Below are 14210 nucleotides of genomic sequence, written 5' to 3'. Positions count from 1 at the left end.
TTCTGCTTTATTGACTATGCCAAAGCCTTTGACTGTGTGGATCACAATAAACTGCGGAAAATTCTGAAAGAGATGGGAATACCAGAACACCTGACCTGCCTCTTGAGAAATCTGTATGCAGGTCAGGAAACAACAGTTAGAACTGAACATGGAACAACAGACTAGTTCCAAATAGAAAAAGGAGTACGTCAAGGCTGTATATTGTCACTCTGCTTATTTAACTTATATGCAGAGTACATCATGAGAAATGCTGGGCTGGATGAAACACAAGCTGGAATCAAGATTGCTGGGAGAAATATCAATAATCTCAGATATGCAGATGACACTATCCTTATGGCAGAAAGTGAAGAAGGACTAAAGAACGTCTTGATGAAAGTGAAAGAGGAGAGTGAAAAAGTTGGCTTAAAACTCAACATTCAGAAAACTAAGATCATGGCATCTGGTCCCATCACTTCATGGCAAATAGATGGGGAAACAGTGGAATCAGTGACAGACTTTATTTACCTGGGCTCCAAAATCACTGCAGATGGTGACTGCAGCCATGAAATTAAAAGACACTTGCTCTTTGGAAGGAAAGTTATGACCAACCTAGACAGCATATTAAAAAGCAGAGACATTACTTTGCCAACAAAGGTCCATCTAGTCAAGGCTATGGTTTTTCCAGTAGTCATGTATGGATGTGAGAGGTGGACTATAAAGAAAGCTGAGTGCCGAAGAACTGATGCTTTCGAACTGTGGTGTTGGAGAATTTTGAGAGCCCTTTGGACTGCAAGGAGATCCAACCTATCCTAAAGGAGATCAGTCCTGAGTGTTCATTGGAAGGACTGATGGTGAAGCTGAAACTCCAATACTTTGGCCACCTGATGTGAAGAACTGATTCATTTGAAAAGACCTTGATGCTGAGAAAGATTGAAGGTGAGAGGAGAAGGGGATGACAGGATGAAATGGTTGAATGGCATCACTGACTGAATGGACATGAGTCTGGGTAATCTCCGGGAGCTGGTGATGGACAGGGAGGCCTGGCATGCTGTAGTCCATGGGGTCGCAGAGAGTCAGACATGACTGAATGACTGAACTGAACTCATCAAAATATAAATCAACTTTATTACACCATCCAGAAACAACTATTAATATTGTTTTCTTTTCTTTTTAATCTTTTTCTTGTTTTTCTTCATAATGCTATACAACTCTGCATGTACATCCTTAAAATTTGTCTTACATCATATAGATTTTCTCAATATAAAATGTAAAACCATAAACATGATTTTACTGGACTTGCCTCAATTTCTTTTATTTTTTTATTTTTATTTTTTTGCCTCAATTTCTGATGCTGCCTCCTTCTTCCTGGCAGCTGCCCACAGGGAGGGTTCACAGAGGACCCAAAGTAGAGCTGGGGAGGAGCTATCTTAATGCAACCCTGGATCTGAGAGCCCAGAGGAAGGCTGGGAAAGTAGAGTGTTGCAGTGGAAAGAAAAAGAGAGGAATTAATTTCTTTCTTTCCCTTTCCTGAGAACAAAAAAAATAAAGAGAACAGAGAGCAGGCCTGAACATTCCTAGTTTTGGCAAGCCACTCCAGTACTCTTGCCTGGAAAATCCCATGGATGGAGGAGCCTGGTAGGCTGCAGTCCCTGGGGTCAATAAGAGTCGGACACGACTGAGCGACTTCACTTTCACTTTTCACTTTCATGTATTGGAGAAGGAAATGGCAACCCACTCCAGTGTTCTTGCCTGGAGAATCCCAGGGATGGGGGAGCCGGGTGGGCTGCCGTCTATGGGGTCGTACAGAGTCAGACACGACTGAAGCGACTTAGCAGCAGCAGCAGCAGCTCTTAACTCTGAATGCGTGTAACTGTTTGTTTTTCTGCCCTCACACTATCATACTTAACTCACTGCTGACAACCTTGTGCTGAACTTACACCATGGAAATTTCACCCAGGGAAGTGACATCAAGGGTAAGAAATGAGGCTGGTTACCCAGAACTTGGCCCCCAGAGAAGTGGATCTGTTTTGCCCCCGATTTTTGAGGAGACAGTTTGGGGTCCAGCACACCCCCCTCCTTCCCCCTAGCAACATTTGATGGCTCCCCTAGCATCTGTCCTCCCAGTCCTTCCTGGATGAATGAGGGCTGACTCATTTTCAGGGAAACAACTTTTCCTCCTTACGTGGGCCAGGGATGTTGGGACTGTGTGATTTCTCCGTGATTTCCTAGTGCTCGCTCCTCTTGAGGATGGGTGCCCACAACCACTATCCTAGGATTTTTTGTTTGTTTGTTTGGCTGTGCCAGGTCTCAGTTGTGGCACACAGGATCTTTGATCTTTTTACAGGATGCAGGATCTGGATCCTGGACCAGGGATGGAACCTGGCCCAACCCACCCCCACCCCCACATTGGGAGCAAAGACTCTTAGTCACTAGACTGCCAGGGAAGTCCCCCATCCCAGGAATTCTAAATAAATTTTTATTAAACTGAAAGGAAAAGAAAGAAACATAATTTAAGATATCTGCTTATTTCATCAAGTGAAAATATGGCAATTTATTTAACCATTTACTTGTTTCCAATTTCAATAAATTCTTCATCCTCTGAAGAGAATCTTTGCATTTCTGATTTTGTCCTTCAAGATAGATTTCTATGAGTAATATTCCCGGGTAAAGGGATGGAGAATTTAAAGGCTCTCAGTTCCTCGAGAATTTCTAGGTCAAAGATGGACCATTCAAAGTCTGTCAACAAATATAGCCAAACAGCTTTGAAGAAATGTTCTAATTCATATTCTCACCAGCAAGTACACAAGTACCTGGCTCACATTAGTAAAAAGAACTCTGCACTTTTGATTAGTGAGAAAAGTTGCATTTAAACTTCTATTTCTTTGTATAGTTTAATTGAAGATACTTTTCCTTCAATTTACATTTCTTTCTGCCTGTTCCCATCGTTTTCCCGTCAGGATGTTAAGTGTTTTATCCTTGTAATGTTATTTTTACAATACGAAAATACTTTAAACAACTAGTTGCTAGTCCATGACTGCTCAACGCTGACAGTGTCCACAAACCTGCGCCAGCCCACTAGCGAGTAGGCAGCCGGCATTTATGCTTCATTGCGGAAGCAAGCCGCCCACAAATCTTGAGGGCGGGAATTGCTGCAAAGGCGTTGGCTTGCCCAGCCTGGGAGTCTCGCGGGATCTCAGCCACCTTTGGGGCCTCTGAAGCGACTACAAATCCCAAAAGACAACGCGCCTCAGGGCCCGAGTGCTCGAATGAAGGCTAAGGTCCAAGGTCATGTGTCTGTCTGCGTAAGCCGTCCGGTCTCTCTCCCATGCCTTTTTCTTCAGCTTTCCACCTTGGCCGCCATTTTGTGGGGAAGGTTGTGGAACCTCTTAGTCCAGCCGACTCTATGGTCGAGCACTTCAGAAATCGGCCAATCGGAAGCCAGATCTCAAAGGAAAACCCCGCCTTTGCCCACATAGAGGCGGGAACTGCCACGAAGCTCCTGTGGAGAGAGAGAAAGAAGTTCCGCAAGACCAATAAGAAAGGAGAACTAGAGGATGTTAACCAATGGAGGCTCGGGGGGATTGCGGCCAATGAGAGTTGGGGAACCCCGGGACACGTGGGTCCGGGAGCAGTGTGCCGAGTCCTAGAGCTAAAGCCGGGACGTGAGTCAGTCACCTTGAGCCGGGCGAGCGCTGTGGTCTGAGCAGGGGCAGCCGGGGCAGTGGGAGTACAGGTGACTTGAAGCCGAAAGCCAGCAATCGGCAAGGATGTGGCTGGGTTGTATGGAGGGGCATTTGTCCGTAGGGCCGGGGAAAGCGATGGATATCTGTAACCTTAACAATTAATCTTAATTACCAACGGTAATGAGCGATAACTGTCCCAGCTGAGGCGGGCGGTGGACTGCTGTTTGAAATGGGCAGGACCCTGAACGGCATCTGTCTAGTTCCTGCCTCCCCAGTCTATCCCGGAGATCATCCTCTTTGAGCATCATTTCCCTGCTGGGCTCGGGCCTTCTTTTACTTCCAATCTCCATGACCTTTCTTTACAGACCTGTCGCGCTGAAAGTGGTGGAACGGGAGTTTGCGCTGTCCCTCTGACCTCTAATGTTCTTCTCGGCTGGGGCATGGTTCGAGGAAGAGCGTGGTCCAGGGAGGACGGGCGGGGTGAAGGGGATGACCGAAGGTCGCAACTGTAAGCAAACAACTGGGCTGTCAATGGATTTTTTTTTTTTTTTTCTTCCCCTCTGCAGACTGAAAAAAAATGCAGACCACCGGGGCACTACTCATTTCTCCTGCTCTGGTAAGCTGCGGCTCCTGGGTGCTCTGTAGCACCAGGTGTGCGAGCCATCGTGTTTAATGAGTGAACCGAGAGAAGCTTGCATCCTGATGATGTTGCTCCTTTAGCGAGGCAGTAAGATGGATGCAGTTAAACCCTGATTATTTGTGCATGTAAACCAAGCTATCTTGGCTTTGGAATGTGGTCAGAATCTGGATCTGACGTGTACCCCCAGTCTAGCTTGGCCACAGGAAGATTGCCCTCTGAAACAGCGATTCTCAACCTTGGCTGCACGTTGGAATCATATGGGGAGCTTTAAAAAATCTTGATGCCCAGGCTGCACCCTATGGGGATGAAATCCATGCATCTGTATTTTTTTTTAGAACTGAGGTGATTATAATGTTCAACCAAGTTTGAGAACTGCCACATTATATTTCTTAAAATAGCTCAAGAAAGCTTTGTTACAGGAGTCTCTGGTTAGGTGACTGTTTCAGGAGCCTTATGAGGCTTACTGGCCCACTCCATTCAGGGTGTGTAACAGTGACTACATTTTTAGCAAAATAATATTTTTCCCCTTCTGATTCCTTTGGTGGTCTGGATGCAAACCCTTCCTGTGCTTGATCTGATGTTAGTGTTTTGTTTTGTTTTGTTTTGTTGCATTCTGGGATACTGATTAAGGACTGTGCCCATAGAAGTGAACTTTGTTACCCAGTTTTAAATGGAAAGATTGCCACTGCTGACTGCACCAGGGTCTCTGGTACAGCCATGTCTGATAGAAACAGTAATGCATTGATTGACCTTGAAATACCTTGGACTTGTTTTATTTATAATATTTGTAATCTTTTTTGACAGAAGCTCAGCGGTTAGAGGGGTTTTTTCTTTTGTCTTCTTGCCTAATTTGGAGGAATGTGTGTTTCTGATTTTATAGATCCGTTCTTGTACCAGGGGTCTGATTAGGCCTGTGTCTGCCTCCTTCCTGAGTAGGCCAGAGATCCCATCTGTACAGGTAAAGGAGAATGGGCCCTCTTAAGAATGTCCCCAGACTAGGTTCCTTTAAGTTTGTGCAGTTGCCTCTAAGGCAAAGTGGGAAGACAGTCAGAGAATCTGGGGTGCTGTAATAGTTTTAAGTACCCACAAAGCGAGTATTGTACGTGAGACTTGGAAAACTGAAATTGTGTTTTCATGAAATTTCCCTAGCCCTGTCTGGAAATGGACCCTAAGACTAATTCTAATCACACCCTGCAGTCTGAGCATTCTGTACTTGCTAAGCAGCCTTCCAACAATTTCTGAGCTCAGGTGGGTGGAGTAAGGGGCGGGGTCAGCCACCTGTCCTTGAGCCTCACTATCTCCTCTCTCCTTCCCTGCTTTCCCTCTCTCCCCCTCCTTCTAGCCTTCCTACAGCAGTGGCCCACTGCAGGTGGCTCGGCGGGAATTCCAGACCAGTGTTGTCTCCCGGGACATTGACACAGCGGCCAAGTTTATTGGCGCTGGGGCTGCCACAGTTGGTGTGGCGGGTTCAGGGGCTGGTATTGGAACAGTGTTTGGCAGCTTGATCATTGGCTATGCCAGGTAAGGTCCAGGGTGGTCTAGAGCATCTCCTACTGTAAATTCCACCTTCAGCAAAAGATCCTTCTAGCTTTGTGTTGATTTCATCTACATCCTATTTTCGCAGAATTTAAATGTTTCCAACTTGGCTCCCTAAAACTTACCATGTTGATACTCTGCTTGCCTGTCCAGTCCCCAGGATATATGCAAGCTGGGCCCTCTCCCATTTAGCACCCCCCATTCACCTAAACTACTTGAGTCTTCCACCACCACCCATGACCCATGCCCTCACCCTTTCCCTGTCTCTGTGCCTGACAGGAACCCGTCTCTGAAGCAGCAGCTCTTCTCCTATGCCATTCTGGGCTTTGCCTTGTCTGAGGCTATGGGGCTCTTCTGTTTGATGGTCGCCTTCCTCATCCTCTTCGCCATGTGAGGCTCCGTGGAAGTCACCTACCCACCCCTGCTGCTTCGACTCCAGGCCATGCCCGGTGCTGGAGTGTGCTAACCTTTACCATTAAACACAATGTTTCTCTAAACTCATATGCCAATGCCTCAGTCCTTTGCCCTTGGGGAGGGCCTTCATATATTAATAGAAAGGTGAGACAAGGAAGTAGGATTAGGGCAGCCACTGGAGATTAAAACTCTCAGGGCTGAGAAGTAGCACTGCCATGACTGTAATAACATCTCCCAGAGGAGAGAACATGGATTTGTCTAATGATGATTGGTGCTTTTTTCAAATTTAGTGTAATAACATGTAACATTTTTGAGGGGCTTAATTTGCACCAAGCTCTTTACAGAGTGTTTTGCATTTCTTACCTCAGCAACCCTATGAATTCTAAGTGCAGTGATTATACCTGTTTTGCAAATGAGGGAACTGAGGCTTAGGGAAACAAAATAACTTGTTCCTCATCTCAGAGCTGGTAAGTGGCAGAATTAGGGATTCCCCCCTCAGGCCAGCCTAAGCCTTTATCTGCTGTGTTGTCCCATCTGTTTTCATTTTGGCCACACAATTAAGGTGGCACAGACAGGGAAACTGTCCTAAAGACGTTGAATAGCACGTTAGAGGTGGGCCTCCATCTGCCAGCATTTGGCTCCACTGTAAGTTTCATTTCCATTCTCAATTAGAACACTTAGAGTGCCTAAATGTTCTTGAATAAAGCTGATAAGGGACATGGTCTGTGTTCCTGGAGAATTTAAAATCTTAGCTCTGCTAGAGATGAAAAGGATGTTTTGGCAGGAGCCAGCGCGGGGTGAGCAGGCTCCGGGAGTTGGTGATGGACAGGGAAGCCTGGCTTGTTGCAGTCCATGGGATCGCAGAGTCGGACATGACTGAGCGACTGAACTGAGTGCGTGGGTGAGCAAACTGCTTTCAGAGCTCCTCACAGTATCTTCCTGTGGTCTCAGTCTCCGCTCAGCCAGTGTCCCACACTTGGCCAAAGTGGACTTATGACCCAGGTAAAAGAAAGCTAAACTGATATATCCACAGAATGAACTCAAGGGTGCTGGTAGACATGACCTGCCTCAAAAAGAGACTCACTTTTTGAAAGCGGTACTTAAATATACTGTAAAACTGTGAACTAGAAACAATAATTAACACCTTCCAGCTGAAGGGCAGCTAGCAAAGGTTAAAACACACAGAAAAAAATGTGAGTCAATAAGAATGAATTCAATTTACATGCAATTTAAATACAGTCATGCAGGTATTTAGGTGTTAAGCATTCTCCTAGGAGTTTTGGGGAACGCTGAAAATCAACAGAGTGGAAACAATACTGAACAATGCCACAAATTATCAGCTCTGTGGGTGGACAAGCTATGTGCTGAAGAAGAGGGAAAGCAAGGAGGCAAGTGTTGGTTGTAATAAAACCAGCTAACATTTGGGCACTTGCATGACAGGCATATGTGTGTGTGAGTCGCTCAGTCATGTCCAACTTTATGACTCCATGGACTGTAGCCCCACCAGGTTCCTCTGTCCATGGAATTCTCCAGGCAAGAATACTAGAGTGAGTTGCCATTTCCTTCTCCAGGGGATCTTCCCCACCCAGGGATCAAATTTGGGTCTTTTGCATTGCAGGCAGATTCTTTACCATCTGAGCCATCAGGGAAGCTTCATGACAGGCATCAGTTCAGTCGCTCACTTGTGTCTTGACCCTGCAACCCCATGGACTGAAGCACGCCAGGCTTCCCTGTCCACCAACTCCCAAAGCTTGCTCAAACTCATCCATCGAGTTGGTGATGTCATCCAACCATTTCATCCACTGTCGTCCCCTTCTGTCTTCAGTCCTTCCCAGCAGCAGGGTCTTTTCCAAGGAGTCAGTTCTTCACATCAGGTGGCCAAAGTATTGGAGCATCATCTTCAGCATCAGTCCTTCCTATGAGTATTCAGGACTGATTTCCTTTGAGATCTCCTTGCAGTCTGGGGGACTCTTAAGAGTCTTTTCCAACACCACAGTTCAAAAGCATCAATTCTTTGGCACTCAGCTTTCTTTATAGTCCACCTCTCACATCCATACATGACTACTGGAAAAACCATAGCTTTGACTAGACGGACCTTTGTTGGCAAAGTAATGTCTGCTTTTTAATACGCTGTCTAGGTTGGACATAGCATGACAGGCATGATGATAAGTATTTTCAATTAATAACCTTAACATCCCTAGGAAATAAGTCGCTCTATTGGTAAGGAAAATGAGGGAGGCACAGAGGTAAGGAATCCTATGAAGGTCATTCAGCTGGTCATTCAAACTCCAGAACCTGTATTCTAATCACTGTGCTGAGTCATCTAAGGTCGGTGACATGCTCAAGGTCATATAGCAGGCCAACGGTTTCAATCCTAGACCACCTCACATTCAATAATATGGTCTTCTCCCAGGGGTTTGCTCACCTGGCACATTGGAGGTCAGATAATTCATTGTATGAAGATGTTTAGCAACATCCTTAGTCTCTACCCACTAGATGCCAGTGACAACCATCCCTTCCCCGATTGTGACAGCCAACTGCGAAATGTCAGATACTGACAAATGTCTTCTAGTTAGGGGACAAAATCACTCTCAGTTGAGAACTACTGGTCTACCATAATGTGCTGCTTGCCCTCTTAGCCTCTTCCCATTATGTAACTCAAGATTGTCCACAGCAACCCAGTGATAGAACCTAAAGCAGAGCCCAGGAATTTCAGGGCCAAAGAGAAGGAACCAGACTGAGGTTGAAGTGGTAGCTCAGGTATCATCAAGAGAGCAACTGATCAACCGGTAATGCTATTGTGCAAATGGAATACGGTAGCCTTTTGGGATGTCAGGCTGGCACCCTCGGGCAGTAATCAAGGAGCAGCCCTTAGGGAAGATGGTTGCCTTTTCCTTCCTGTGAAGTTCCGGGAACCTTTATTTTCCCAAGTGGCATCATGGGTTCCAATCAGCTTTGAAACTGCTGGGGTTTCAGATCCAAAACAGCAGGATTGGGAATGTGGTTCCTGAGCCCATGGAACCTTACAGTCAAGAGAGAATGTGTTCCTAGCCTGAGTCAGGCAAATAGTCCATTACCATTGAGGTTCTTTATCTAAGGTCTATGGCCCATGGGTGGGATCATTTTGCTTACTGCAAAATACTTGAGTGGAGACAAGGGTACATTGTTCTTGGGAGAGCGTCCTTTGTTTTCATTATATTCTCAGAGGAATAATAACATTGAGTAACCACAGCCTTAAGCATGGTGGCAAAGAGCATGTACTTGTGAGTTACAAGGGAGTGCAAATCTCAGCCCTGCCATTTCCTATGAAGTTAATTTTCTCTCCTGAGCCTTGATTTTCTCAGCTCTAAAATGGGGATGAGAACAATTCACAGTGGTTGTGACAACAAAGTAAGATAATACAGGGAAATATTGGGTTTCCCTGGTAGCTCAGATGGCAAAGAATCTGCCTGCAATGCAGGAGACCCAGGTTCAATCCCTGGGTTGGGAAGATTCCCCGGAGAAGGGAATGGCAACCCAGGCAATCCCACTTGCCTGGGGAATTCCATGGACAGACCATGGGGTTGAAAAGAGTCGAGCAGGACTGAGTGACTAACACTGGCCTCTAGAAGGAATCTACAAAGACCTTTATTAAGATGTCAAAAATATGACCTTTTGCGGAAGGAAATGGCAACCCTGGCAGGCTATAGTCCATGGGGTCACAAAGAGTTGGACATGACCGAGCAACTATCACTCACTCACATATGCAAATGATAATACATGTAGTATATACATGTACAGATTTTTTACATGTATTAATATATGTAATATAAAGATGTATTGATATATGTAATAACAATACATATATTCTTAAATTTTTTTAATTTAGCTACTATTACTTATAATCAGAAGTCTCAAGATACCCAGTCCAAGTTCTGATTTTTCCGTTTATCCCCAATTTACAACCTGGGTGGGAGTTCTTCATCTGTTCCTGGCACCTCAAGACAAAAGGCTAGGCACTGGGGAGGAGAGGCACTCCCGACAGCAGTGGGACACAGGACCTTGGGGAAGGACCATCTTCACGATGTATCGATATAGAGAGGGTTGAGGCACAGCGGTGACCTGAACTCCAGGGTACTTGCTGGCCTCTGTCCTGGGGAAGTGTGCTTGCCAGGTTGCCATGAGTAAGGTGCTACCAAACTGCTGCACTAAGAGATGGCTCAGTGCAGTCCAGTGTGCTGGGGAGGAAAGAGGCTTGGATCCAAGTTCCCATCTCTCAGTTCTCCCAGGGAGACTGCTTGGTTGTGTCATCTATCCCCAGAGGCCATGGGACTGGCTCCAAAAAGCACTCTTGCCCTCTGGTCAAGCTGCCAGGGAAAAGCGCCAGGTATTGCCTTGAAAAAAGTAGCACGTGACCAAGCAATGCCAGTTCACAAAGTCCTGCTAGCCTCTCCCTGGTCCTTCTTCTTCCCAGTTTATAGGCCTTCTGGAGTTCCCTTGGGAGTTAGTGAGCTGGTCCTTTAAGCAGTTGCAGCCCTTCAGGCCTCGAGTTGATTCTTTGTACAAGGCTGGCCAGCCCTTTGGAAAGAAAACAGGCATTTCTGAGGAAAAGGAAGTGAAATCTTAAAGATCCATGGTAAGGGGAAGGGCAACTGGCTACCATGTCTTAATTTCCATTCTGTTCACCATTTCTTCAATAATCACAGACTGTCAAGTCCTGGAGATGAAGGTTACTCCATGCTTATATCCCAGAGAATGTATGGACAGATGAGTAACGAAACCACTAAAAAAAAAGCAGGATGTGCTATAACAAAACAGAAGGCAATGGCACCCCACTCCAGTACTCTCACCTGGAAAATCCCATGGGTGGAGGAGCCTTGTAGGCTGCAGTCCATGGGGTCGCTAAGAGTTGGACACGACTGAGCGACTTCACTTTCACTTTTCACTTTCATGCATTGGAGAAGGAAATGGCAACCCACTCCAGTGTTCTTGCCTGGAGAATCCCAGGGACGGGGGAGCCTGGTGGGCTGCCGTCTATGGGGTCACACAGAGTCCGACATGACTGAAGCGACTTAGCAGCAGCAGCAGCTATAACAAAAATCTGAGTTACTTCAGAGAATGGAGTCATTTTAAATGGCTAATTAGTAATAATATTAATAATATGCCTGGAGGTGTTAACGCTTGGCAGAGAAAGTAATATTACAGCCAGCCTTGACAATGAGTAAGAAGAATAAGAATTAATAATTACTGAACACTTACTCTGGCCAGGTATTATGTACATTCGTTATCACATTATCTCTTCTTTATAACTGCTGTTACTTTATCAATATTACTGATGAGGAATAGAAGCATAGAGAGTTTAAATAACTAGGATTTTCCCTAATGAAGGGAAAGAGTATTCCAGGTAAAGAAAATTATGAGCACAGGCTCAGAAAAGATAAAATGGGCAAGTGAAGTGCCAACTATTTAGACAATGCTTGAAGGTGAAGTCGCTCAGTCGTGTCCGACTCTTTGCGACCCCATGGACTGTAGCCTACCAGGCTCCTCCGTCCATGGGATTCTCCAGGCAAGAATACTGGAGTGGGTTGCCATTTCCTTCTCCAGGGGATCTTCCCGACCCAGGGATCAAACCCAGGTCTCCCTCATTGGAGGCAGACGCTTTACAATGCTTACCACTTTGCAAAACACATCTAAAAGTGCCACACTTAATGTTCAGAAAAACCCTGAAAGGTAATAATTTATCACCATTCTATGGATGCAGAAATTGGCTCAGAGAGGATATTTGCAGAGTGCTACAGATCAAAGGTTGAACCTCATTCTCTAAGGCTGTGTTTTCTGTCATAGTCCCAGTGCTGATGGACCTTATACTTGAAAACAATGTCCCAGTAATAAGGAAGAGACTCACTGAGGGACTCCCTGAGGGTGAGAGGGAAGAGACTCTCACCCACGGGTCTCTGCAGTCTGTAGCCCTGGAGAAGCTATGTAGTGTTTTTCTTTGTGTGAGGTTTTACCCTGTGAGTTGACTTTTGATCATCTTACTAAGTAACTAATAACCAAGAAAAATTCTGGAATCCTTGAAAAACAAATGAAATGTATAGTTTGAATAGGCAATAGATGCACAGCACATATAAAAGGTACAAGTGTGTGAATATGTGTGTGTACCTATGTATGTATGTTGCAACCAAACCATCAAGAGGCAACCACTGTTACCAGTTTCTTGAGAATCCTTTCACAGATATTTGGGCATTTTTATTATAGAGAGGTAAAACACTATACCAACAAAACACGAAATCTGTATAGCATATCAATTCATTTTGCTTCATGTTAAGTACCTAAGTTTATGACAGGGCCCCTGCTAGATTCATAGATAATACATGATCTAAAGTCCCAAGAAACAGGGGTGGAGAGTAGGAAGCAATAGGTATCAAATTAGTTGTACTTTTATGTACCATAATTAGTACAAGGTACAATGTGATAGTGTGAGAGAGTTCCAAGCTGTAACAATATGCCACCTATCAGAAGGGACTAATAACAATACTCACTTCACAAGTTTGTTGAAAGGAATAAACAAGACAAAATATATAGAGCCCTTGGCACATATTCAGTTCAGTTCAGTTCAGTTGCTCAGTCGTGTCCAACTCTTTGCGACTCCATGAATCACAGCACGCCAGGCCTCCCTGTCCATCACCATCTCCCGGAGTTCACTCACACTCACGTCCATTGAGTTGGTGATGCCATCCAGCCATCTCATCCTCTGTCGTCCCCTTCTCCTCCTGCCCCCAATCCCTCCCAGCATCAGTCTTTTCCAATGAGTCAACTCTTCGCATGAGGTGGCCAAAGTACTGGAGTTTCAGCTTTAGCATCAGTCCTTCCAGTGAACACCCAGAGCCGATCTCCTTTAGAATGGACTGGTTGGATTTCCTTGCAGTCCAAGGGACTCTCAAGTCTCCTCCAACACCACAGTTCAAAAGCATCAATTCTTTGGCGCTCAGCTTTCTTCACAGTCCAACTCTCACATCCATACATGACCACTGGAAAAACCATAGCCTTGACTAGACGGACCTTTGTTGGCAAAGTAATATCTCTGCTTTTGAATATGCTATCTAGGTTGGTCATAAGTTTTCTTCCACGGAGTAAGCGTCTTTTAATTTCATGGCTGCAGTCACCATCTGCAGTGATTTTGGAGCCCCCAAAAATAAAGTCTGACACTGTTTCCACCATTAGGCACTCAATAAATGTTTTTCTTTTCTTTTTTCTTTACTCAATAAATGTTAACACAATATTTTAATTCCCAATAAATGCTGGCTATTATCATTCAGCTCCACAGTCCCTTGTTGGAAAATTCACAAAACAGTGAAGACAGGACTTCCTTTTTACGAACAAATTTGGCGGCAAGAATATAAAATAAAGCTATTTGTTTTAGTATGAATATTCATAAATTACCCAACTAGTATGAATATTCATATGCTTCCCTGCAGAAATATCAGTGTGGTTACTCAGTGCTGCCCCAGGTCCCGCTGGGAGTGCTAGAGTATGATCCTGTACTCTTGCTAGGAAGAAAAGGGAAGACTTTTTTTTCTTGATAGCTTGTGTTCCTTAGCCCGTAGTGTTTTTTCAGCTTACATATCTCAATAATGTCCTGAGAAATCCTTCCAGGATTTCAACTCACATCCCCTTGAGTCCTGCATATTCAAAGATTTGTGGGAAGAAATGCTGAGCGTGGAGTCAGGAGGCTTGATTTTTTTTTTTTAATCAAGCTTCTCTAGGTCTGTTTCAATATCCCTATGGCAACGCCTAGCAAAAGTGCCTGGCATTTAACAGGCCCTTCATAAATATACATCGAATAAAATCTAAAACGAGGTAGTTTTTCCACTAGCAATTTCTGATTCCTTCCTTCCTTCCTCTTGCTTGTGTTGCAGGCAGGGGGCAATGGCAGCCTGCCCTCCGTGAGTCAGGGTGCAGGAAAAATAAATCAGAGT

The 14210-nt window shown here is 45.0% G+C and overlaps 1 protein-coding gene across 2 annotated transcripts; it reads left to right on the top strand.

Moving 5' to 3' along the window:
• The first annotated feature begins 3603 nt into the window (after window positions 1-3603).
• ATP5MC1 (ATP synthase membrane subunit c locus 1) lies at window positions 3604-6339 on the top strand. Of its 2 annotated transcripts, none has more exons than XM_052657970.1 (5): window positions 3604-3712; window positions 4229-4278; window positions 5183-5260; window positions 5645-5823; window positions 6118-6339. In XM_052657970.1, exons 2-5 carry the CDS (start codon window positions 4240-4242, stop codon window positions 6230-6232), a joined length of 411 nt encoding a protein of 136 aa, XP_052513930.1. In that variant the 5' UTR covers window positions 3604-3712; window positions 4229-4239; the 3' UTR covers window positions 6233-6339. The 2 variants fall into 2 exon arrangements, with proteins under 2 accessions (XP_052513930.1, XP_052513931.1); XM_052657971.1 differs by having other exon boundaries at window positions 3668-3740.
• Window positions 6340-14210: the final 7871 nt, after the last annotated feature.

This window comes from Budorcas taxicolor, chromosome 19 (genome assembly GCF_023091745.1).
Source record: "Budorcas taxicolor isolate Tak-1 chromosome 19, Takin1.1, whole genome shotgun sequence".
NCBI classification, from domain to species: domain Eukaryota; kingdom Metazoa; phylum Chordata; class Mammalia; order Artiodactyla; family Bovidae; genus Budorcas; species Budorcas taxicolor.
Note: the sequence above shows the minus strand (reverse complement) of the source record. Positions and strands in the feature narration are given on the sequence as shown.

Excerpts from the sequence above, each read along its gene's own strand:
- ATP5MC1 (XM_052657970.1), top strand. The coding sequence starts at position 4,240 with ATGCAGACCACCGGGGCACTACTCATTTCTCCTGCTCTG. Across the intron at positions 5,261-5,644 it reads CAGAGATCCCATCTGTACAG|CCTTCCTACAGCAGTGGCCC; the intron begins GTAAAGGAGAAT and ends CCCTCCTTCTAG. Across the intron at positions 5,824-6,117 it reads TTGATCATTGGCTATGCCAG|GAACCCGTCTCTGAAGCAGC; the intron begins GTAAGGTCCAGG and ends TGTGCCTGACAG.